The sequence below is a fragment of the Aptenodytes forsteri genome, unplaced genomic scaffold, assembly GCF_000699145.1.
Source record: "Aptenodytes forsteri isolate BGI_AS27 unplaced genomic scaffold, ASM69914v1 Scaffold176, whole genome shotgun sequence".
NCBI classification, from domain to species: Eukaryota; Metazoa; Chordata; class Aves; order Sphenisciformes; family Spheniscidae; genus Aptenodytes; species Aptenodytes forsteri.
Genome location: NW_008794853.1, coordinates 685711 through 712913, shown reverse-complemented (window position 1 = coordinate 712913; position 27203 = coordinate 685711). Strand labels below are relative to the sequence as shown.

The 27203-nt window shown below is 38.8% G+C and overlaps 1 protein-coding gene across 1 annotated transcript in view; it reads right to left on the bottom strand.

Moving 5' to 3' along the window:
- GHR (growth hormone receptor) overlaps positions 1-27203 on the bottom strand; it is an 84184-nt gene continuing 56981 nt past the window's right edge. Inside the window, exons 3-9 of the mRNA XM_009274532.1 lie at positions 14952-15081; positions 12580-12740; positions 11361-11539; positions 6605-6776; positions 4391-4481; positions 1611-1680; positions 1-1351 (exon numbers count right to left, since the gene is read on the bottom strand). Coding sequence (XP_009272807.1) covers positions 389-1351; positions 1611-1680; positions 4391-4481; positions 6605-6776; positions 11361-11539; positions 12580-12740; positions 14952-15081 — 1766 coding nt within the window. The 3' untranslated portion in view covers positions 1-388. The remainder of the gene's footprint in view (positions 1352-1610; positions 1681-4390; positions 4482-6604; positions 6777-11360; positions 11540-12579; positions 12741-14951; positions 15082-27203) is intronic.

Below are 27203 nucleotides of genomic sequence, written 5' to 3'. Positions count from 1 at the left end.
TATGTTCAGTTCCAAATTATTGATATAAAGATCTCTGCCAACAGCATGGTTTTTACTAAATTCTTAGACTTTAAACCACCTGATTTTTAGCTTTATCAAAATGCATGATTTACTGTACATTAAACATAGTAACTTCAATGTTTAGTATCACAAAAATCAACACCCACAAGAACAAGACAGTCACTGCTAGTAAAACATTCTCAAGACAAATTCATAGATAATATTTACAGAACACAATAGGAATATTTTGATGAATATTTTATGTTGCAACATTTCAGATAAAATTATAAGAACCACGACACACTTTTAGACTTCATTTTGGTTTCAGCGTACAAGCCCGAGCTGACTCTCTGCTGTGAAATACTGCACACACCTAGTCAAAGAAGAGCTACGGCATGATTTTGTTCAGCTGGTCTGTGCTCACATAGCCACAAGACATGTTGAATTCCTTGTCTGGCACAGGCAGTGCAGTTGCATTGAGCACAAGGCCTTGTGGAGAGTGAACGATATGAATAGACGTATAGTCTGGAACAGGCATCTCTGAACTTGGGGTTTCTGCTGCTGAAGCTCCAAGATTGACACCGGTAGTGGTAAGGCTCTCTGTGGTGAAGTAAGCGTCCTCGTTACAGCTTTGCTCCTGAACATGCGGCTCGTCCTCTTCGTGGGAAGTCACAGCAATACATTTTTTCACATCTGCCTCACAGAAGTAGGCGTTGTCCATGGTGAAGTTTTGTTCTGTGCAGCCTTCACACTGTGCTCTCCCCACCTTGGATTTCTGCCCTGGTGAAAGTACAACGCTGCCTGCTGGAGTAATATCACTCACTTGCGTGTAAAAGTCAGTATTTGTCAATGAATTCTGGTTACTTAGCTGGGTATGGACCGATGGGCTCGCTGAGTCAATGCTGTCTGCAAAAGGTGGCCACAGCTGGCTATTTTCGGACTGAGTATTCATATGTGGCTGTTGGGTGTCTGTGTCGGCAAGGCTTGGAAGTGACTCATCATTATCTTTTCTATCAAGGCACAAGAGATCTTCTTCTTTTTCAGTTACCTTTTTGAACTGATCAATATCAAAGATGGCATCACATGTGTCGCTTGCACTGAAGTCTGTCTCTGGAATATCTGGTTCACAACAACTGGCCCGTCCAGAATCATCGTCCTTCGCTCCCAAGCAACCATGTGATTTCAGATGATCTTCACTCAGGAGCCTGTCAGTATCCGAGACTCTGTTCTTTTCATCAGGGTCTTCTATGTCCAACTCAATAAACTCAACCCACAAGTCATCATTGTACAGCTGTGTCTTGTAGTTGTCATGGCTGGCTAAGATGGAGTTCACTTCATCTAGCTTCCCTTTCTATAAAGGAAGAAAAAAATGAATGTTATGAAGGGAATAATAAATATGCTTGTGCTTTTTATGATGTTAACTTAAGGAAAGGTAACTGTAGCTGATGTAGTAATTGCAAGGTTTTTTTTATTATTTTATGAAAACTAATTCTGTGGCAAATCCCCCCATGTCATAATCTTTTCCTACAAATTTTTTCTGCCTGGGACAACAATTGTCACCTGCTATTACTACAAAGATTCCCACTGTAGATTTTAGAGCACAATATTACCTTCAAGAGATCTGGGTCAATCCCTTTAATCTTTGGAACTGGCACAGGAGGAAAAATCAGCATTTTTAACCTGGAAGAAATAAATGATGGCTTTTAATTGACAGTGGTCCTTTTTGAGGAAGTTAGAAAGAAGAGCTTTACATTGCGTTTATACTTAATTACTTCAGAACTGAACTGTTTGAGGATTAAATTTCAAATAGTCCTAAGGAAAAGAATTATTGTTTTCTCTCACTGCAAATAAAAAAAGAAGTTTTCTGCAGCCTTCCTTTTTGAAATCACATACATTTATGTGGGAATCCATTTTGGAGTCTAGTCTTTGATAATGTAATGCTCTATAGAGAGAGAGTAAATTCCTAGAGCTCTGTCAATAGTTTCCCTTTTTACATAATTTTCAAAGAAACCTGATACAAGCCTCAGTGCAGAGTGACTTTCCCCAAATTTTTTTTTCAGGGACACAGTATTCTTGCATAAGCCAAATAAATTTAAATAGGGGAATAGAAAAAGGGAGTTGGTGAAAAGAGGGAAGTACTTTAGAACAAATAAATAAAACAGAAACACAACTGCAAAAATTTAGGCTAGTATTTTGCGATCTCTATGACACTTCTGTTTTCTGGATTATTAACATAACAAGTAATATATAATAATGACAGGGTTTTACCCTTGTAGACAAAGGCCAAGTAACTTGCTTATGCATGTACATACTGTGGAAATACATATTATTCTAATCCTTCATCAAGTGAATTTCTAATTCTTTGGGGGGGACAAAAAAAAAAAAAAAGAAAACCCAAATAGAAGGATGATTTTCCATTAATAATAGTCCAACAATAGCAGGTCATGCCTATCTCCTCCATTTTACCTCCCTGCTTCCTTTGCAAACAGGTGAACTGTAGTTCCCAAAAGGGAAATTCAACATTCTCTTTATACTGGGTTACTTGCCTGTTTCAGAAAGTAATCTGTGGGAATGGTAGATCCAAATCCAAATATTAGTTTTGCTGCATTGTTAGTGACCTTGGTGAGGTCCAGAGAGGATCAGAGGAGTCTTAAGGAGTGCTATAGAGAAACTTAGGCACCTTCTGCTTAACTACGGCAGGCCCAAATTCCAGAGCTGTTTTTGTTTTTGGCAGACCCTAAAAGTTCTGCCCAGCAAGCCTCAATGAGAGCCAGAAACCCAGTAATTTTCCACCTAATCCCTGGAGCGGCTGTGTTAGCTGTGCACTGGCTGGGCTCTCAGGGTGCCAGTTTAAGACTTGCACTTACAGTTGAATCCACAAATCAGCTATTCTGACAGGATTGGGCACTGCTTCTAACGAAACAGACAAAAGATTTTACCACTCGCTGCCTGGAGAAATCATTCAGGAGGGAGAACTACGCTCTGCTCCTTTCTTAGCCTTGCGTAAGTCAAGCCTGCATCTCTCAACTCTGAGAGAGTATGGCCTAACCCTATGGCATCTGTCCTAGGGAGCCTGGTTCAGATCTTGTGATATCAGAATTGAGGAAAATATGAATTGGTATCTTTTCAGATACAGGAGGAAACTGAGCCCGGATATTTTGCATTATGGGAAATCTATGCAGCCTGCTCCTCTGCAGAATACATTGCCGCTCCCACCACCACGTGCACCAACTTGAAGGAAAGGGTGCAGGCCCACAGGTCCAGAAAAACTTTCCAGATGAAGGGTCCTCAGTGGAGAAAAGCCTCCTCCAGCAGTCATGATTAGCATGGAAGTTATTAATAAGCTCTGATCAGAGACATGCTTCAGCCCTCAGGATCATCTGTGACCAAGTCAGTCTTTGCTCAGTGTGCTGACTTTAGTGAGCTCCTGGTCCCACATGCAAGTTGTTCTTGCCTTATTCTGTCGCATCAAGCTTTTGTCATGCATTGTATCAGGAGCCTTGCTCTTAACTCTGGGACTGGGATGCTATTGCAGGGAGTGGCTTCCTGAAATTAAGCTCTGCCAAAGCATAGCGCTGCTTGCCTAAACTGTTTTTTTAGAGCTGCTCCAACTGCACCATATTGTTTTCATTTCAGTGACTTGTCCTTATGCTGGTATGTGCAAAACACCTCAGTGTTCATTTTCGAAGTGTATATACAAGACCACAGACAACATGCATGTGTGTACTGGGACTTGACCATGGTGTTGCTCCATAGTCTAGGACAGTACGGGTATGACATCCAAGGTGAATTACTCTGCCAAAACCTATCCCTGAACACACATACTAGGGGATGAATTAACTTTGAGACCATTTTGTCATTTTTATATATGTGTCATTGTTTCATTTTTATAAATGACACAATCCTGTGCTTTGTTTTATTTTATTCTGTTATTTATAGGAGCTGCAGTCTATCCACAGAGACCAAATACTCCCCTATGACTCAAGCTCTTTCCCTTGGGTCGATGAAGAAATAGTCAGAGATTAGTGGAATAGTCTTAAGAACAAAAACAAATATATATAGACGTATGTTTGTGTGAAACTTTTGAACAGTATGTAGGTAAACATAGTATTTACAAAATTTGAATGGACTAAAGAAATAATCCCCTTCAAGGCTTAAATAAATTAATTATTTAAATACTGTAGATTAAAATGTTCTGCAATCCAACAGGAAGAGGGGCTGTCAACATAATCAGATTCCCACTGCTGAAGGCCCAGTACGTACATATGTAGCTTATGAGAATGGACAACAATCCTCAAAATAGTTTCTAGTCCCCCAGATTTGAAACAATTGAAGCACCCTATTTTTTAAACTACAAGTACATAAAATCTGACAAATAAAAACTCTCTACCTTGGTTGTTTAGACAGCAAGATTAACATCACTGTTACAGCCAGCCCACATGCTCCGAAGATAACAACTAAGAACCATGGAAACTCAATTTCTGAAACAACAGAACAAAAACATGTTAGCATGAATCTGCATCTCTGTTGCACCTTTAATTTGAACCTTCTCTTCCACTGCCTGAGGATTCCGAAGTAGTAAAAACTGATAGGAGAATTTTTGGTTACTTAAATGTGTTAAGTTCTGTGTTAAGCAGAAATAAAAATACCCTTTTGGTCTCAATAGTTTGCATACTGCATTTGTGAGTCCACTGACACTCCTTGCAAAAAACAGACCAAGTTTTTAAATATAAACAAGATCTTAGTACAGAAAATATATGTAGCAAAACCAGCCATGAGGAACAGTCTGCCTGCTTGGAACATGCTACCAGTAGTCCTGACGGCATAGAATGCCGCAGACCATGTTACTGCTTGTTCGTCCAAGCTGAGAGAACATTATTAATAGCATCATAAATCATAGGCAAACTATTCTTCTCTCACAGAAACTAAAATGTGGTGTCAAAAAGAATATTATTTCTCCTTCTAAAGGCCGAACATTAATTATGCTATGAACCATCAGCTGAAAAAAAAAAATTTCTCCCTTTTATTTACCTTGCAGGTGGCTACAAAGAATTTAGGTCATCGAGAAATGCAATTTGGTAGGAATGAAGAACACTGCTGATAAATGAAATGTTTTATCTTTTAAATACTGGCAATTCCATTATACTTAAGATGACACTGTAGAATACAAAGTATAGAGAAATTTATTCTGGCTGTAGTCTTAGATTCTTCTCATTTGTTCCCAATTTTAAGTTTTCCATACAAACTTCACTCATTTTTTGGGCCAAGGAATACTGGACAGAAAGCTTTAGAATTATATACATGAACATAAATACATGTCCTTTGGGGGGTGGGGGGGGAATGCAGGTACCAGTTTTAGCCCTGTGCTCCCAGCTTAGATTTTAGACTGGACACGTTTTCAGGCACGAGTGAAGTCCTACCTGAATATGTCTGTGTTAGAGAGGTCCCTATTTTAATGGAGAACCAGTAACTCCTTGTCATGTCAGTGAGACCTCCGAATGTCCGGCTGCTTTAGAAAGTTAGAATATTGCATTTGAATTTAACTACTTTAAATTTTTAATACACAGAAAATTAGATTTTAAATCTGTGTTCCTAAAGGTGATATATAAAACAAGCAAGAATAAATTCTCAATCAAATCAGATCACTGCTGCTGTGTGAGATGTATGGATATGGATCAACTTGCAGAATCTGGGTTGTAGTGACTGAAGAAAACTGTGCTTGTAGGATGGTTTTAGATTTTTGTAGTATTTTAATTTTGTTCATATGAAAACCTTGACAACTTAATGCAGCTGGGTTTAATAAAATAATGCCACATGTCCAGAACATTAGCTGTTCATATAAATTAGGAATGAAAACTAGTAATACAAAGAGTTAAAAAGAGGAATCTAGCAAGGTTTTGAAAGGTAAGAGTTACGGGTGGCTTTATTTAACACCTTCACTAATACCCTGGAAAATGAAATGAAGCAGCTTGTTAAAATAATGTGCTGAAGAGCTCATATTTTGAAGAGTTAATTTAGCAGCTCAGACCTGAGAATGCTTTAGGAAAAGGCACTGTCTCATTCTTTTAATGGAAAAAATGTGGTGCTTGATGGCTGTTTCTTCTTCTGTCTATTAAAGCACTTTAAAAACAAGCACAAGACAAGCAAGAATCAGAAAAACACTCACTGTCCTTGATAGTATTGGGCAGATCAGAAAAGCACATCATTCTGATAACAAACTTAGCCAGCAGTAGAACACTTTAACAGAAGTGACCATTCTTCTCCTCACTACAGGAGTGCTCATTTTAGACGATGAAGTATGAGATTTAACTGTATTTTAGGCTCTCTAAGATGTGCAACAGCAGTTATTATTTCTGAGTCTTAAAGCTATCTGTATTTTTGCTCTCTGATGAGCTGTGAACCAGTCTTGCTGAGTTTACTTCTGAACTCGTATATGAACTCACACATTCTCAATCTCACCAAATGATTTTCATGTAGTAGGCTGAATTATCAATCTATTCAAGCATACAACAACAACGGTAAGGAGAAAAAAAACCCAGTAACACCGAAAAGACAGAAAGACAGCATGGTTATAAAAACACTTTGCTGCACTTTGCTTATTTACCTTCGGCACAATGAACAAATTCAATGCCTGTTTGAGAGAAAGATACATAAAGGATTTCACTGAACTCCCCAAATTTTTCGGAGGTACGTTGTCTTGATCGGACTCGTATCTCATAGTCTCTTCCTGTCTTCAGAGAGTACAGTGGAACTATTGTTGAGAGCCTGGGTTCTAACTGTAAAGACAGAAGGACTGTGATTTATTTGTTTGAGTTATACCGGCAATTTTATGCTGCTTCTTGATTTCAGAAATAAACATTTGAAGGCGTTTTTGCTACCTGGAACTGTAAGAATACCATGAGAAGAGTTCAGAGAAAATTCACACCATGTACTTTAGACTTACTACCTATCAGGCTTTGCTGTGATTGAGGGGACCAAAAGCAGAGAATCCAAGCTCTCTGTAAATACAGTCAGTGAAGAAAGGCAGCTGCCCCCAGTTACATGCCGTAAGTAGGTGGTGTGAACATCTCCCACTGATCTTATCAAGCTGTAAATCCTTTTTACTGTTATAACATAACATTACTAACTTCACAATGCCAAAAACCTTGTTAAAATAACATGTGAGTCTTAAAACTAGTGCAATCTCCACTACAGAATTAATTTTAAGAAGAAAAATGATTTAAAGGCCTTCTAACCAGATGTATTGCACCTTACAAATGTTATTTACTTGGGGAACACTGCATAGCTCCCAAAATCTTCAACTACATATAAAATGTGCTAATGGAGACTCTGTGAGAGCTGGCATCAGATTGTCAGTCTTGAGACTTCTGTATTAACTGCAACATACTTAGATACTGCCGCATATCAAACTATGTAGGAAGTCACGTTAGAGGTCTCAATATGTGAAATCTCCCTCTTCTTCTATTACTCCTCTAAGTATATGTATTTTAGCACCAACAGCCCAACAAAAGTATATAAAAATATGGAAAATGTGCTCAAAATAGAAATCCATGTGGCAGATGTTACTCCAGACTCAAGTGTTCTGAGAACCAACCAGTCAAATTTTGGAGGAGGCAGTGATGCCAGACAGACTGCTTTTCTCTGCTAGTTGTTGAGCACAAGATCGTGGAGAACCATTGCTGTACACCACAAAGGTTTTCAACATGTGAAGACTATCCAGTTGGACAGTGTTGGGAAGGGAATACAATATATACTAGTCCAGTTTACTTATTTCGTGCTATGAAGCCACAAAGAAATAGTACACTAAAGTTTTACAGGTAGGGTGGTTTTTTTCTTTTTTGGTTGGTTGGTTGTTTTCTTTTGTTGGCTTTTTTTCTTTTTTTTTCCTGAGACAATTAGTGGAGATTCTTAGGGATGCTGGACCACACAAAATTTTACGTATCCCAAATAATGGTGGCACTTGGAAAAAGCAGTATGCAGGCCCTGAAAATCATTTGTCGTATGGATTAAATCAATTAAAAGCCGTATGAGAGAGACATGATAAAAGGTAGCTAATAACAGTGCACGACAGCATATAGCAACCTCATTTAAAATATGTGAAGGGGAGCTTGGAACCAGACTGCTGGGTTGCTGGACTTACTGCATGCTGTTCAGTCAGTGTACACAGAGTGATGCTTGCGATTGCCATACTAAAGAAACGTGTGACAAACCTGCTGTCACACTGAGCTGTGTGATTGCGCTGCCTGCATGAGTCTGGCCCTGTAAGAGGGGGTTAACACAGCCTGTGGAGCAACTGTTTGTCACTAGTCAGCTCGAGCCCCTGGGACACTGAGAATGCCCACTGGGATGGGGGCACCAGAGGCAGAGGCTGGCCCAGGCATGACAGGCAACACAGCAACCAAGACAATGGCTTTCACCAACTTTAATAGAAAAATGGTGAAAACTGGGAGATGGGCAGTACTGGGGAAAGGTTCAGAGGTACTTTGGGTAGGTATAGCACAGGACTGGGCACCCATACAACACATGGAGATATTATGCTGTATATCCAATGCAGTGCAGGGAGATGAGTTTCGCATCTCTCAAACTAGTAAGCCCTGTATTTCAGCCACAGTGCTGTATGGACACCATGATGGTGTTCAGCTCTGGAGTTAGTATCCCATGCTTCCCTGCCTTAAGCGCACTTCACTGCAGTGTGCAGTGGACCTTTTCCAGCAAAAATTCAACAAGATAATGAGAGCCAGCAGAATCCTCCCTGGTCCAGCCCCCTTCACTGAGGACTGAGCTGTGATCACCAATTTCATCCCATTTTAGGTGGATCTGGGCCTGGGTTGTTTGGGGTTTTTTTAGTAAGTTGAAAGATCAGGCCAATCTAAAATATGATAAATAACTAAAGGAAAATTAGACTTTCAAGATTCCCTATCACACATACATTTTCAGGCACTTCATAGACAGACACTTCACTATGAAGTCACCATTCTTCACTATTGCTCAGATGATGTGTGTTTTCACACCTTGTTTGAAAAACACAGCAGCCTCACAGGGTCTGTCTAGGTATTGCTAGTCATGACTAGTAAACTTGGATAGACGTAGGAGGGGACAGAATTTTAGTCTCGTGAATGTAATAGGCAAAACTTCAAGATAAGAGCGTAGAATTTTAAAAAGATACCCAGCAAGGAGCTAATAACAACGATTAAATTTTTTCAAACTGTGAGCCAGATTACATTTGGCTCTGTCTCATGAACACCCGCTATATGAGGGTGGGGATTTTATTGTTTTTAGGAAGTTTCTCAGACAATAATTTTGATCCTTTTATCACTATAACTTACTGTTATAATAGTTTACTAATTAATGTTTTAGTCCTCTTTCAATTCATAAGTTATCTATTTTCAACTAGTAAATGGATTGAAAAAAATGAATGCTATACATGAAAAATCAAAGAGGTCAATCCCAAAACATCTAAAAAAATTACAAACAAGTCTCAGTAAGGAGGAGACTTAGTACAATTTAAGTACTATAAATTAATTTTTGTATCAGTTTTTTGTATCAGTTATATGTACAAAGCATTATGGTATATTTAAGCAGTCAAAGATTATCCTTTGTGTAAAAGACTAGTAAAACCAGTATAACTAGACATTTATCTCTTTACTGCTTCAACACTCATTACAGAAGATACTTGTAGCAAAGAATGCAAAGAGTGAAATCGTTGCTCCAATGCTGTTATTCAGTTTTGCTATTGTTTTAGGCCAGACCAAGATTTTGTTCAGAAATTTCTCGTTTGTGCTCTGATAGTGTCTTAGGGAATTATGCCATGTTTGTGCTTTTAAGCTGAAAAGCACAATAACATACAATATATACAGCTGCAGTACAACATAATCTATAGTACTATTTTTCTTGAGGCAAGTATAGTATTCAGCAATTCCTTATCTGTTTTCTGAAAGAAGAAACACCTATCTTAAAACCTTTGCTCTCCTGAGAACTATTCTCAAGGCATGCTGCAATTATTGCTGGTACTGAGGCAAGAACAAAGCTTTATTAGGGTATTTATATGATTGATACCTAAAGGCTTATAAAAATATCAAAACTGCATTTTTAAAGAGGTGTCCGTATTGCCACCTGCTTTTGTAAATCCCGTAAATACTCTGCAGATTTTCAAGTTCTTAAGGAGTATTGATTTACTGCCTAACTTATTTCGTTAGGCTTTAAAATATAGTTTCGTAGGCTTTACAATATAGAGGCTGTACAGTAAGTATAGCTTGCTTACAGTATAGAGAGAAATTCAGATAAGTATTAGGAAAAAGTTATAGCCATTATAGGCCTGTTTGGCTGTAGACTTACTAATAAGGAGTAGGATAAACAGAAAATGCTAACATTGAGAAGGATCAGAGGTGAGGAGGGGTCCAAGGTCTTTCACAGATGAAGGCAAGCAAAGCAGTTTGACTATGTTTTAGTTGGTAAATTTGCCTTTTGTAGATTAAGACAAATTCATAATAGTATTATCTGCCTTCCTTCTGTCAGTTAACTCAGCTCATATTAATAAGAAAGCAAAGGAAGGCTTCTGCTCTGAAACAATGTTCTCATTGCATTGAACTGGTATTCAGGAAGAGTTCTCCATATGCAGACATGCCATGTCACACTGGCATTTAGCCTATGCATTCAGGTAAGCTGGGTACAATTTCTTCCCTGTAATAGGAAAACTAACTACATCAGAAGTTAAGTGATTTTCAAAAAGAAACTTAAAAGATTTGGGGTATATATATTTTATACTTTCATGGACTATCCATATAGTCACAAATTTCCCATTGCTGTCTGATACGAAATCTGTATGTCTTATCTGTGTTGCATTATTTTTATTTGCTTATTGTATCAAATTTTAAATTATAACTCAAAGCTTTTCTTTCTTTTTTTTTTAATCTACTGAAATGATACATATAAATATTAGAACTTTATAGGTACCCTGAAGAATCTGGACTGACATGGTGACATTTTCCAAGCCAAATATTCCTGTTCCAACTACTAAAAATACCATGCACTGTTTCAAATAGCTGAGGTTTAGGAAAACAATAGAGAAATATTTTATCCTTGAAGAAACTTGTATATATCTGGCTATTGCTATACTTCCTAATCTAACACAGGGATTTCAGAGTTTGTTATTATTATTCTGCATGCCAACTATCTTGACACATAACGGTACAGTGTTGCTAGAAAACTTCAGAGGAACATGGGTATATGGTTTAAGACTTAAGGTATCATCTAATTAGCAATTACAAACCTGTTGATTTTCATAGTAGTACAAACGTGTTAGGGACAGAACAAGCCTGCACTGTACTATGACTATTGTATAATAAATATTTGCTTCATACCTCCTTCCATTTTGTCTCATTAACTTCTTTGTACTGCAATTCATACTCCAGAGTAATCCATCCCTTCTGAACATCTGCTGTTGGTGGTGGATCCCATCTTACTTGTATATCCCCATGGATCCCAGTCTGACTAGTATTTAGCAGAGTCCAGTTAAGGTGGACAGGGGGATCAGGTAGTACTGTTTAAACAGAGTATTTGGAATAAAACAGCCAGTTTTACATGTGAAATGATCATTCTTACTACACACTGTTAAATGAGTTCAGGACTAAAAAAGCATATTAACCACATATTTGCTGATTAAAATCTAAACCTATGAGTCAACGACAAAGTCACTACAAGTTTGGTAACAAGAAAGCACCCTGCCATTGGTGGTGGGCATGCTCTGCATAAATGTCACCTGAGTGACTAATAAAGAAGACTAAGAATGTATTACCTATTACACTACATTTCCCAATAGCAGCTTATAAACCACTGAGACATAAACAGTTCTCCATCAAAATTTAAATTCAGAGTTCTCACTAGAAATAAAAACAATAATAGGAATAACACAGAAAGATAAATATTTAGTAAGTAATATAGAAGTACACTGAAAAACTATAGTATCTGAAAAATCAATCTAATTTTGCTCAGCTGAAGAAAAGAGAGCGGTGGGTATTCTAGTCACTTGCAGGAATAAATTAATTGCATATACATACACCACCGCTCTGAACAAGCAATAACATCTGCAAAGTCCCAGACAGTCGCAATTCATGTTGCAATAAATATAAATTCTAGCTTAGAAATGCTAAACAACATCCTGATTCTGTTGATTAGTGTTGATTCAGGAACAAAAAAAGTTTGGTTCCAGAACTTTGCAGAATGAAGATTTTAATGCCATCCTTGCTCACACTGAACAAGGGTATGTAGCATCCATTAGAAAGGGCTCAGAGTGACAGCGAAGGCAAGCTCATCTGCACACATTTGAGAGACCACCAGTATTCAGAAAGAGAAACCATGTATTTGCTTTTATCCTTTAAGCTTTCTTCCAATCTGGGCAATATTTTTTGGTGTGGATCACATTACATATGTTACAAAGCCAAATCCCTTCCTATATATCATATTTTTTAGAAACTAACCTTTCTGAGAGGGAAAATTTAAATACAGTATGTAAGTAATACGAAAGCTTATAGCATCACACCTCTTGTGATATAAAAATATAGAGGTAAAATGCAAGCATACCTATTTCATCAACACTGAAACATTTTTCATCAAATACTTCATCTTTATTGGCAAGCTTAACACAATACGGTATCCAAATAGAGGTGTAGGACGTGTTGAAATAACAGCTATTTTCTCCTGCAGTGATATAATCAGGGCATTCTTTCCAGTCTTCATCATTCCTAGAATGACAACAAAAATGTAATATACATGAGAGGGAGAGATATTTATAGATCTTACAAAGTACAAATTATAGATGTTACAAGACACGTTGTTGATAAGTCATAACTTTTATGGACGTGAGAAAAACACGTCAATATTGATTGTGATTTACAATGAAACCAAACCACTATCCAAGCAACCTGCATAAATGAGTTTAGGTTCTCAGGTACTGGTAGTGGCATTTCTGTGCTTTGGATGCTGCTTCCAAAAGAACAGTCAGAGAGCACATCTTGCTATGCTGGTAGGTGCTAACGACTACCAGCAAGCACAAACTTAGGTAAATTTGATATGCATTTAAGCAACTGTTGTTCAGGCAAAGTTAAATTGCAGTAAGATGCCCATCTACATAATGAGGTCTGAAACAGTGAAAGCCAGTCCTTACGGCAGATCGGTACTGCACCACCTGCAAAGCCAAGGACAGGGGAACACGTTGCCCTGGGGAGCTGAATTGGGCTGTAGGCACTGGAGCATTGATCGCTCGCATGGGAAAGTGTGAAATACAGTGCTGTAAGTGAGGAAGGGCTAAATTCCTTGGGATACAGAACTCCTGACACACAGGCTTAGAACTACTAGCAAGAAACCTCTTACGTTTTTCCATTCTGACTTTGTTAAAAAATTCATAACTGTTCTTTGTAAATAAAAGAATTGCAGCAGAAAATACCACATTTCATCTCTTAAAAAAGAACAACCAGCAGAGTTATAAAGAGTGGCATGAACTCTCAGACTGAGAAACACTGCTGCTTGTGTAGGTACATTTTCATACGGCCAAGCTGAAACTACTCAGCAGGTTCAAAACCAAGAAAGTCTTCAGTTAAAACAAAATGGGAACGACCAAATTGTTAGAAATAGTCTACAGGAGAAGTGACAGACATTTATTTACTATTTCTGAAGTCACTTTAGAAAAACAAATCTCATGGCAAACAGATCTGCTGTTGCTGTTCTTTATCTCGATACTATCTCTCAGCCCAAATACGGACCAAACAGGGATCTTTTCAAAAATTACAGTCTTGATTTGTTAAAAATATTCTGTAAATGCCTCTTCTTACTAAGACCCATTGAAGCTGTACAGAAGGAGGATTAAGCTAAATCAATTATGCCAAGTGCAGCCTTCAATACTGGAGTGGGTGCTTAAGAAGTAAAAAGGCAGATGCTACATAAATTGAGTAAGAAGCATTTCTGCCACTAAGCACCGGTCTTGCGCTTAGCTGATATGACCAGACACTTTTTTAAAGGAAATGCTGTAGCTCAGCCAGAGTCAGGACTTGATAAAGGTGTATGCGGCTAGATACTATGGCTTGTGTTAAGTAGGAGACTGGGTTAGATGATAGTACATGTCACTGACAACTGTCAGCTAAACATTTACACTTAAATAGTGGTTTTAACTTGGATCCCTGTATTTCTGAGAGGTCTCCGAAGAGTAAGAAAGCCAGCCTTGCCATTAGGCTTAAGTTTGCTAAGCAAATGTATCATCACCAGTAGAAAGTGTCTGTAGATCAAAAAGGTTGAAACACAGTACATTAGATGGAACAGAAACTCACATCCTCCTATTCCTGTGAGCAAAAGGCCTGTTTTCCTTAATAGCCATTACTGGCAATGTCTACGTCCTCTTTCAGGCTAATCATTGTAACAACCTGAAAATTACAAAAGCTTAAGTGGAATGTGAATCAGAATTGAACAGGGCTCAATGAAACGTAATCCCCAGTCTCAAAGCAGCCTTTTCACCTGGACCTGCACATTCTGACTTTAATCTAGCAACTGATCAATAGGAGCTTTATAAAACTTTAATAAAAATTTGAAAGGGGTTTGTATCCAAACTCCACATCTGTGCACAGATATAACACATCTCACAGTTGCAAGTTAGATTGATAAGGAATAAACTGAAGCTCCCTATTAAAAACTTCTTTCCCAAGCCATAAAGTGTTCAGTTTTGGATTCTGCAACCTGGACCTAAATTTAATAGGAATGTGTTCTTAATTATCTGCCAAGTAACGCTTGTCGCTGCAAATTCTTTAATAATTAACAACAAATTTTGACATTGAAAAATATGTACTTAAAACACAGTTTTATGCCCTTAAAAACAGTATGGCTCATATCACAGCGAAAAATTAACAGCAACGAGCTAACGGGCATAGCAAAATATATGACTTCTCTCTCTTTTTTGACATTGTTACCTTTTCATGTACAATAGTTGTATTGTTCCTGGAGCAGTGAGGTTATAAAAATTTCCGTCAGTCCAATAACATGAAAATGTCTCCAGTTCAGGTGATCTGCACTTGCTGATTTGTGGCCACCGCAAAAGGTCTGTGAGGAAAAATGGCAGGGGACAGAAGGAGACACATTAAACGAATCCATAAGCCAGACTAACATGCTGTTAAAATGAAACTTGGCATTTTTAATGAATAATTAACTTTTCTTCCAATTCCTTATTCCTTATGAGGTGAAATTTAAATTCTTCTCATGTGCATATATGTAGATGACTATACCTGTGGGAAGCCAAATTTGACAGATGGGTCAAGCTCTCTTTTGTGCAGTGTAGAAGTGTTAGTATCACAGCCTGACACACAGTGTGGGGATCTGCCAACCCTATACCTGTAGCTGAATAGAACAGACGATTTCAGTTGGAAGGGACCTACAACGATCATCTAGTCCAACTGCCTGACCAATCCAGGGCTGAACAAAAGTTAAACCCTGTTATTAAGGGCATGTCCAAATGCCTCTTAAACACTGACAGGCTTGGGGCATCAATCACCTCTTTTGGAAGCCTGTTCCAATGTTTGACCACCCTCTCGGTAAAGAAATGCTTCCTAATGTCCAGCCTAAACCTCCCCTGGCACAGCTTTGAACCGTTCCCACATGTCCTACCACTGGATCCCGGGGAGAAGAGCTCAGCACCTCCCTCTCCACGTCCCCTCCTCAGGAAGCTGTAGAGAGCAATGAGGTCGCCCCTCAGCCTCCTGTTCTCCAAACTAGACAAGCCCACAGTCCTCAGCTGCTCCTCACAGGACATGCCTTCCGGCCCTTTCACCAGCTTTGTTGCCCTCCTCTGGATGCATCCAAGGACCTTCACATCCTTCTTAAATTGTGGGGCCCAGAACTGCACACAGCACTCAAGGTGAGGCTGCACCAACGCTGAATACAGCGGGACAATCGCCTCTTTTGACCGGCTGGTTATGCTGTGTTTGATTAGTTCAGTACAGATACACCTGAACTAGCCCTGCACTCGCTTTAAAGAAAGTGTGGTACTGCAGAGCTTGGTATTACACTAACCACAGCTTGGTATTTACCCAGCTGAGCAGTTTTGCAATGTGTCTACTCGTTAGAGTAGCTACCTTGAACTGAGTTCAGGTTTGCGTATATGACACTGTGTAGATATAACCTTGCTCTAAGACAGATAAGAACAGCTCTAAGCATGTGCCTGTTCTGCCACATGGTGCTTCTATTAGTAATTTCTGTTCTTTGTCAAAACTGAAATGATGAAATGACTGCTACAATTAGTCAGCCTCATCAACCCTTACGAGAAAAATAAAAACAAAAGTTGCGGGTATGACTCACTGCTTTCGAAGTAAGTACTTAAGTTTTTCCTGATTTTTAAGGGTCTAATGCCAATGTTTTCCTATTTGGCCTGGAAAGCCTTCCAGAGGGAGATCACATGTGCATGGAAGTGTCTACCTCTCTTCACTGACTATCTGGGAAAAATGATCATTTAGTTAAGGAAATGTCTCCATAAGGCACTTAAAATGTAGATATTAGCCAGGTGTTTATGACTGGCGAAATGATCCCTGACCAGGGAATGACATGATGCTACTGGACTCTGCATGTGAATTTCTTTGCAAATATTTTTGCAGTATCACAACTGTAAATATCAGAATTTCAGACTAGATATAAAAAAGAAATTTTTTATGCTAAGGGTGGTGAAACACTGGCACAGGTTGCCCAAGAGAGGTGGTGGATGCCCCATCCCTGGAAACATTCCAGGTCAGGCTGGACAGGGCTCTGAGCAACCTGATCTAGTCGAAGATGTCCCTGCCCACGGCAGGGGGGTTGGACTGGATGACCTTCAGAGGTCCCTTCCAACCCAAACTATTCTACGATTCTGTGATAATGTTTGGTACAAAATATTTACACTTGAAGTCAGAAAAAGTATTAAGGTACAGACATCCACATGCACCAGATGCTTCCTCCTACGCATGAGGATTTTGTAGCCTTCCTGCATGTTGACTCCTTTATTTACAGCTCAGACAGACACAGTGACTCAACGCCAGAGCAATTTGTATTTCTTGGGCTTAATGGTTCAAACTGTGTGCTTTATATTATACACTGTCAAGCATCCACATCAGGCAGTAACTAATACATGAATATTATGAATTTCTGGTTTGCTCATCCCGTATCATTGCCTCATTTCACACTTTGAACATTGAACAAGGTCTGAACGTATGTATGTAAGTAAGAGATTTTGTAAGTTGAGTGGCTTACACCACCACCCCCCGCCCCCCCCAAGCATTTAAAATTCTTCTTGCCAACCTAAAATAACTGATGTTTGAGTGGAAAGATTTAAACAGAAAGTTTTTTTTCCTCTTTCTTAGCCAGCATGTTCCATTTCACTGAACTTTAAATAAATTTATTTTTAAAATTGAAACAAATTTTGAAATAAAGTGTTGCAGCAAATGGAAAAAATCACACTGTTCTTTTTCAGAAAATATTGAAACAAAACATTTGGACTATTGTGCCTGATTTTGTTTGGTATGGTATTCAATATTTGACAGCTTTGACCTAAATCCCAAAATGCTTTTGATTGACCTCTATTTGAGCTTTTACACACTTTTACATCATTCATCAAACAGTTTTCACATGGTAGAAACCTTTGTTAAAAACAGCACATGATCATGAAATTGCAAACTGTCACAACATAGATCTGAAATAAAACAGAATAAAAGATCCAAAAACAGTATTATATTTATAACTTTTTAAATGTAGAAATGTTTCAGCTTTCAAACTTTAGCTTTCTTTTCTATTTAATTGAAAACCAAATCATTGTTTTAAAACAAAACAAAGAAAAATAAATGAAATTTTGTGCCTTTACTTCAAAGACACGAGTAAAATTGCCTCAGTTGCATAATACCTATAATCAACAAGACATAAGTCTCTCCCTTCTTCTATAAACAGTGTGCAAGGAAGTACATGTTATGGCTTTTCCTGTTTCTATCCTCAGCTACGTGCATCAAGAACAAATATAGCTATTTTTACTGAAACAGGTTAAGAATTTGAGAAAATGATATACTGGAAACCCCTCCTAAATTAGAATATTTCTGTTGATGCCTGCACCGTATTTATAGCTAGAACATACAACATTTAAAGCCAATGCAGACCATGTCCTCATCTCCAGGGGTAAATAAAGTCACACTGTCACTTCTTAACATGATGAAATGAACTGAATGGAATCAAACTTCACTTACATTTTGAGAGGTCCAGCAGGATTTTAGACATAGGCTCTACAATGTCTTAATAATGAATTCTGTTGAATTCACCAGCTTTACATACAAGCTAAATTAAGGACTGTAAGATATACAAAGTCTTCTAGGAAAATGTATCATAACACAGCCAGACGTGGCATCAGTTACAATGGAGAGAATTAGCAATGCACACAGAATACAGATTAAGACTTGATGTCTTACACCCTAACTTCAGAGGAACGTATCCCTAAGGTCCCACTTTCGTTTCCACTTTCTCATGACAGGACTTTTAATTCTTTGTCTCACAGGTGTTCCTTCAACAGGCACAAGAATTTTTGAGCAGGGAGCAGTTTTGTTTGGGATTCATATACTCTTGGTTTACCAGTTTTTTAATATTTTTTTATATATAGGAAAAAAAAATATTACGCCCAGTTCCATTGGTAAGAAAAATTATCTTCTGATTGATTGTTTCCAGTTTCCATGTCAAGTTTCCAGCCTTCAAAACCACAGGCTTTTGTGACTGACTGGAGGAAACTTTGCCATAGTGACTAGTATAAGGCTTGTCACTCTTGGGGTAGATCTCCTGAATTCCTTGTTTCCCAAACAAGACAATTACCAACATTGTACAGGACCCTGTGTGAGCTCCATCTCCTGAACAAACTGTACCAGAACGTGATAAATGAACACAATAGCTCAAATGAATGCATAAAGGCAGCAGGGTACTGAAAGTAAAGGCTGTCAAACTGAGATTTTAAATAGACTAGAAAAGCAAAACAAAACTTGGATACACACTTGCTCTTTTCCTACCTGATCCAGTAAGTTCTGGTCACATTGTCATGAATAAAACTACTGGCTTCATTCAAGATAGTGGCCTGGCTGAATATGCAGCTTCAACAGTAGAAAACATGGAAAAAACTGGTAAATCTGTGGCTTCCACTGTGACTACTAAGAAAGTTTGGTAGAAAGTTCCTAGTCCTGCCCCTGGGTTTAGCTGAAGGTAAATGTTCAGCTGCCACAAGTGGGCTGCAAAAGAGTAAAATCTCTTCACATTCTCCTCTCATTATGTTATGACCACAGATTAGCCATGGTCTAAACTCTGGCTCAGCCAGAAGAAATTGTGCCAAAACAGTAGCTAAAACGATAGTGCGGTTTATGGAAAGAATCAGGAATGCAGATGTGCCATCTCTTCTGCTTACATTTGTTTGTGGGTCACCAGCCTGCAGTTTTCCATTTAGCATAGTTTCAATGCTATACATTCTTTAATCTTTAAAGAGACAATACGGTACTGTAACTGCAGCTTACTGGAATTTATATACAGGTGGCCTTTAAAACAAAAAAATCCTAATATCTAGAGGCATCAGAAGGCTAATTCCTTTAAAGATTAAGTTCCCTTGGTTTTTTTTCTTAAAAGTCCCTCTAATAAAATTTAACTTTAAAGGGAGCTAGCCTTGAGTGTGGAAGAGTAAGGAACTGAAGTTTATAACTGGGAGGTAACAAAATAGGTTATCGTCATCTTGGGGGAAGTTACTGCCACCAGAGCTTTAGCACTTTTGCGGGAACAATGGTGGAGCAGTACACAAGTTGTACAGAAATGTCCCTTACTACTATGGGACTTAGGTAGGTGAAATAATAATGAGGATATGAATGATCCAAAATAATCAAGCTAATTAAACAGAAAATGAAAAAAAGAGGATGTATTTTTGCTGAACAAAAGGAAGTATTTCTGGTTGTGGTAATTTTAGAAGGTTTATGTAGAACTATCAGTTATCAGAACTTATGATACCTATCAAACCTAGAGCAAACTTAAAACTTACAGAAGAATAACACGTTCCAATATGCAGATCAATGATAGAAGAAACCTTATGCAACAGTAAATATCTTCATATAATCCACTCTCAAAGCATATACAATGAGTCCTTGCTAGAGCATAATAGAGAAAGATGGAAATGGAAAAGTAAACAGGGGAATTAACTACATTTAAAATTGGAAACAGTTATGAAGACCTGGAGTGTTATTAACAGTAGCTCAAATTTGTACATTGAAAGTGAATGCTCTATCAATTAGGTTCTGCTCCTGAATCCACCAAGCTCAACAAATGTTGGGCAATTTACTTTAATAAGGGCAGGTTGATTTCTCTGGTACCAGGAAATTCTGATTCGTTCAAATTGCACAGCAAAATGAACAACATTTGCTGTCAGTGGATGATATATTAAATAGGTACAGTCTAGTACTAATAAATCGTCAGACATCACATATACGGAGAGTGGGATGCAGTAAGTGGAGACAACAACCAGGTCACTTCCTCATCAGGCTACTCGCTAGTCTGACTCAGCTTTTGCTCTAGGTACAACTTGTCCCTGAAGGGCCAACAGTAAACAACTGGAACAACTTTCTGGGGAAAAGAAGATACTTTCTTTCCTATCAGTAATAAATAAGATCCTTTTGCATAAAGTACTCAACAGAAACAAAGTGAAGTTTAGTAACTCTAAGACGCTATATCGCAGTGAAAACTGAAGGGAAATACTGCATAAGAGAATATTTTGCCCATGGAATAAGTCTAAATATTGTAATAGTTCTTGATAAATATGGGTGTTTTATTGAGGAATATGAAAGAGGAGTATGTTTTCACCTCTGCATGGAAGACTAATTTGGTGACTGCTACTTTGAGCAATAATATGTAGGCATCCCTGAATAACAGATGGGGGGCATGCACAGCGTTTTGGGGAAGGCCAGAAGGATTTTTTTAGCAAGTTTGCAATGTAATCAATGAACACAAAAATAAAAAATACAATCCTGGAGCTTGGTAACACTGAATGAAGAGGCAATGGCTCTTCTGCTTGAGGTTCTTCTCTTTCAGAACAAATTTATCCCTTTTTTTGTCAAGTGAGATTGATATAGTTAAAAGAATAAAAGCCTTGCAGAAGCAGAGCTTTTCCACAGCATCGAAGTCCAATGGCTCTGCTGGTTTCCCACACTCTCCGTGCTACTGAGCGTCCACAGAACAGAAATCAATGTGGCTCACTGATGTGGTGTCCATAAGGGTACACACAGAAATTAAGTAAATAAAGCTCAGGACTGGGAAAAACAATCATGCAGCATTATTCAGTACTATTGCCCATGAGACAGTACAGGGATGAGCGAGGATGTGGACATATGCCATGTTCCATGGTCTTTGGCATGTGCTTTCCAAATCATGCCCTCCCATGTGCAGTGGGATTTCTGGTACAGGCAAGCCGTATCAGCTGGCCTGCCTACATATATAACATGTAAAGGGAAGCAGAGCCGGAGGTCACAGTATTTGTAAATGAAAGGCAGTTAATGTAACAAACCCATTTCCAATTATCTCTTAATTGCTTATATAGTTGTAACTCAAATTGAAATTACATTTTCAAGAAAGTATGTATAAAAATAATAATAATGAATAATGCTTTTATCTGTTACGGACATTGCTGTAGATGTTCAGTATTGACTAACATTATGTGGTAGGGCATATGAGGAAATACGGAAGTACAAATGAGGTCCCGTGGGCAAACAGTATGTGCAATAAGCAAACACCACAAAAGGTCTTCCATGACCTTCTCAGAGCAAACAAATTCTACAGTACTGACAAAAATTTCCAATATCCTTCTTTCTCCTGCACATGTACTAGCAATTTCCAGTCTGAAGCCCAGTTCAAAGTTAATAGCTGTCTAAAAGCAAACCCATTGCTCACCATCATGCAGCATAATAAAGCCACCATGGAGTGGTGAGGGGATGTCCTAGCTGAGACACAGCCCCTCTGAAACTGCCAGCTTCCCACCAGAGATGGGCGCTCAGAACCGGGACTGACATTGTTCCACAAAGGCAAGCTGAAGTATAACCTGGCATCCCCAAACTGGACTCCAGGCTGACACTCACCTCCCCAAACTCTAAGAGGAAGATACTCAGAGGATCTGGGGAGTAAGACTGTTAGGTGTGACCCCAGGTTAAGAACTGCAACTTCACAATTACCTTCATGGAAAAGTCATGCTAGGGCACATCTTGATGGTCCTGGCTAAATTTGACAGCTTACCTCCCTTGTTTTAACATTAGCTCATTTCCTATAAACAAGAAGCTGTGCAGAGGGGGCACTTCGACAGCACGGGAGTGAGTACTCGCACAGGATAGCCATGCTCTGGTCTGACCGGCGGACAAGGAGGGTCCAAGCCTCAAGTGCCAGAGCCAGGCAGAGGTGGCCGGGGGAGCGGAGTCCTGTGGCGGGCAGGGCGCTGCAGGGCGCTGCAGTGAGCGGATCGCTGCGTCAGGCGGCAGCAGACGGCTGCACAGCGGCGTTAGGAAAGCAAACAACGGAAGTGCCAATACGAGAACAATACGGAGAGTGTTTTTGCAAAGGAAAAGTTACAGCACAGCTAACGTCTGCAGTGGGAGTGGACAAAGGGAGCAAAAACAGGGAGCACAAGATGAAGAGGGACAAAGACACAGCAGGAAAGAAAGGATGAGAAAAGAAGACGGCATGTTTGGAAAGAAAAGCACAAGAGGACACATAAGCGTGTAGGAGAGGAAGACAGAAAAGGGTAGCAAAAGACTTGAGGTAAAGGCCGAAGAAACATAATACTGACAAACTGTAAATGAAACATGGGAGCTGATGCAAACCTGCAATCACGCTGTCACTCAGTTTAAATAGTGAAGATGACCATTTCTTGGTCATGATAGCGTAGAGAAGAAATTGCATGTATCCGGGATCACCCAAAATAGATGCTGAGGTAAGAGACTGGAGGAGAAAGCAGGTGGCTGTAAGGACAGTGTGAAAAGAAACAAGCAAGCAATGACATAGTGCACCTCTATTTAAGGACACCTGCAGAATAATGACAGTGCAACAGAAAGACTGAGGTCTTCCTCACAAATCTAACAAGGTTTCAATCATTAGGTCCACTATAATCTGCGCTCCATAAAAGCAGGGCCGTGAATTTGCCAGGTTTCATTAGACAGACGCAGCTGTGTATTGCCAATTACCAATGACACTGTGTCCCAAACTGTATTTCATCATTGAAACAGTGCTGGTTATGCACAAATGCATCCTGATGTTTCTTGTTATTTATTCCCCCTCCACACTCTCGTTACATTTGAATGAAGTAACTTATGACGATACTGGCCCTCAATCTGGCCTTGTTCTTCACATTCGGTCCTTTTAATTCACGCTGCTTTTGGGAGACCAGAGTCAAGCTGTAAATTCCTGTACTTCCCATTGTTGAACTTTCAAGCTACTTCTGGCTTCTGTAGATTTTAACCATTCTTCAAAATAATGACTGCCTGATTTACGTGCAAAAAAACTTGCCTACATGACAGAAAAATTCCTACCTCGTACTCTACAAAGATTTTCATGAAGTACAAATCATCAGTCTCCATTTGAAATTTAAAGTAGTAGAATTTCATGTGGTTTTTAGACACATGAAGTAAGTGAAGGAAAAATACCAGTTCTTATCCACAGAACAACTATCTGAATGTCTTTCAAGGAAACTCCCGAAAGTCAGCAGCAATCTTGTTCTTTAATCGAGAGGGAAGTTCCCTGTTACAGTCACCACATATCAATATAAAAACTAAGGAGACAAAAAGTGTCGAGAGGCTGTTTACTAGGAGGATCATTTGTTACCTTCCACACCTGGAGTGAAACTCCAAGGTAAATTACTGACCTGTCATTTAGAGATTCCCCTGAGAAGTCCTGCTACAAGATCCACCTGACACAACAAGGGCACATGCACCGAACAAAAGTTGAGCCCTCAAAACGATCCGCGGAGCTACTTCCTGTACTCTGATCAGTGACAGTGATGACTGAAAATTAGATGTGGCTTTGAATACCCCAAGACTGAAAGTCATGCTGATTCTTCACAATTCTTCATGATGAGAACCACCCAATTTCATCTTTACAGAGACTGTGAAATATACAGGGGCTTATACAGTAGTTTCACTCTTTTTGCACATCTGGACCATAGTATCTTTTCTTGGGTCCCAAAGAAGACTGAATTGATTGAGTATTTTAGAATATTCTGGCAAGCAGTATTTCTCCTGTGCTTTTTAGAGTGTCTATTTTATTACTGTAGCCAGGATGTTTACTTGTTCAGTAATTCAGAGCTTTATTATTGCAAGGAATCATGAACTATGAGTTACCAGCCTCAAAGAAGATCCAGTGAAATTTTAAAAACAAACTAGAGAATAATAAAAGTATTGTTTTCCACTCTATTTATCCTCAAACTTAGCAAGAACCTGAGTCTTTGCAGTTTTGCAGCGTTCCTGTAAGAGCATCCTTTCTAGTGGGTTTCAAAAGGAAAATGACTGTGGCAACAGTTCTGTCCCGCACTTAAGTAGAGTTCTTGTAGACCTACCAGGATTGTCCTTTTAGTAGTATTTATAAAGCAATAATCTCCACTCTTCATTGTCAGAAATGAAGCCAATATTGTGATATATCATGTAAAAATCCTGCTAATTTACAATCTAGTTTTCTTTGAAAAAAACAAATAAACAACCAGAGTACCAAGCAGTTCTCAAGGCCATGACGTACATACATGCTTTGGATCCCAGCTGGACTCTTGCACGCTAAAGGAAATGTATGTGACACATTTAAAGTTACAAACAGGGAGTATCTGATGTTCTTCCCAAAATGGGAAAGTTGCTGAGCTGGATACATTTTAACTTACTCTGAAATTCAGGATGATGTAAATACCAAGCAAGAGAGAAATCACGCCAATGATATTAGACTGATGGAATTAAGTTAGCAGTGGAAAAACACACACCCCCCCCCAAAGTACTGGCGAATTCAGCACTAGGATGAACAAAGCACTAGAGAACACGCAAACGGGGAGCACTCATGACTCAGAAGGGAGTTGAGCTTAACAGAATAATACATATTTTCCTTCAGCTTTTATTTCTGTGATCTGGCTATGAGCCTAAAAGAATCTTCTGATCATCTGTACGGCGCTGAGTGGCCTGAAGTAAGCCTCCAGACTCATCCTGATTTTACTATTGCAGAGGAGATTTGGACAAAACAATCATATTCAAAAGCACAGTGGACAGATTTATAAAGGAAATCTCTTTTTTTTTCTGATGGACTGCCAAAAGTGATTTAAGTTTTATGTATCCTCTGCTGAACTTGACATTCTTTAACACCTATTCCCTCTTTGTGAGAACCCAGTGCTGTCAGTCCTGGGCTTCAGAGCTTGGTTAGGAAAGAGTCACAGACAGAGGTGGTGGGGGCTTTTCTTCTCAGTACTTGAAATATAGGCTCCAGAGATACATTTGAAGTTTGATCGCTATTCAAATATGGGCCTTTCTCATTTGGCTTGTTTCCCATCTTCCTCCAATGCCTTTTGATAAACTAGTCTTTTCAAATAACTATAGGAGGAGTTTAGAGGGAAGCCCTCATTTTTTTCATTTGAAAACACAGCCATTTCCTGCCTGGACAAAACAAAGAGCAAACATTCGAGTTAACTAAAGACCAACCTAGGTCTCTAGAATTACTGTTACATTAGTCTTTAGCGTGCCTAAGAAGACTACACTTCTGACAAAAGCATGGACTTTAAGGATACTATGCCAAGGAGGGGCTCATTCCCCTGAGTGACTTTCAGCACAGTCAGCCGGCACACATTTCCTAATTTTTAAAGGGTAGAATTTTAGTACTCTACAATAAGCATATGTTCACTCTTATTATGCCATTTCTGAATGATCTTTAAATTTTCCTGCACTTTTGAAATCCAGATTTTCACCATGATACTAAGAGCTTTCCCATGGTACAAACTGTTAGATCCTAACCCCTATGGACACATATCAACTGTAAATTTTTTTATTGCTCACAGAAGTTTGAGACACTCTCAGCAGTAATATATAGAAACTGTGAGATTTTGCTAGCTGTGAGTTTTTTTAATACAATACGCTCTCTTACAGGTCTCTCAAATTTGAAATGTTATGGATAGTATTTTTCTGTAAATTAAGAAATGTCTAATGATATATTGATACAATTTAAGAAAACAAAGACTGAATGGTAAGACTAGAACTAGAAAACATTGGGGCAAAAAGTAAATGCAAACACCTGATTTAAAGCAGCTAATGTGCAATGTCGATATGTGAAAGAAGAAAGGCTCATTGTCAGTGATGTACTGAAATAAAACAAAATCCGCTGCAATAAAAGACGAATTACATGTTTGATCAGATTTTAACGCTAAAGTAATATCTGAAGAAGGAAAAACTAACATTTATGATGACTAACCTAGCATATCTCCCACAGTATACTATGTTTCTTGATTGCAATTCTAATTGGGTTCAGAAAGTCTTCTTAATTATTCCCATTCTTTTGCTGTACAGACAGCTGCTTTTGTTACAGCAACAAGAGTGACCTTGTGAAATGTCACCCTTTTACTTAGATCCAATTCTTGATTATACACTAAATCATACTGTCTCAGCTTATTTAAGCAAACGCTAAATCTTGATGGCCCTGCAGGGCCAGTGCAAGTTTGGAAAGGTGAGATAAATTACACATTATGGCCTGTGTTTCAACAGAGTTTGTCAAAGATGGTTGCGGAATCTTTACCTTGAGATTTATAGTGCTGAACCCCTCATCTAGCCTTTAAATAACCCTGTATTTTCAGTCACTTCAGATGTTATGTTGAGCTACAAGCAGCCCAGAATAAACAGGCGGACAAAGGCAAAGGACAAAAACGCATGCAGAAAGAAGACAAAAAACCAAAGTCATGAACTATAAATCCTAACGACACCTATACTTGGAAGCTGCTTCTTTTTAAATGCATGCTATAGAAAGCAACTGCTAAACAGATACTAAAAATGAACCTAAATTTTATGACTCTCTGTATACCAAAGAGCTGTATTTGCAACGAGAGGTTTGCTTTTGCCTGACCAGGGGTCAGAGCTGCCCATCCCTGCATGAGAAGGGTGTTTGATTTTCCACGCAGGCGGGGAGTCGCCCCAGCCCCCCGCTTGGACGGATGC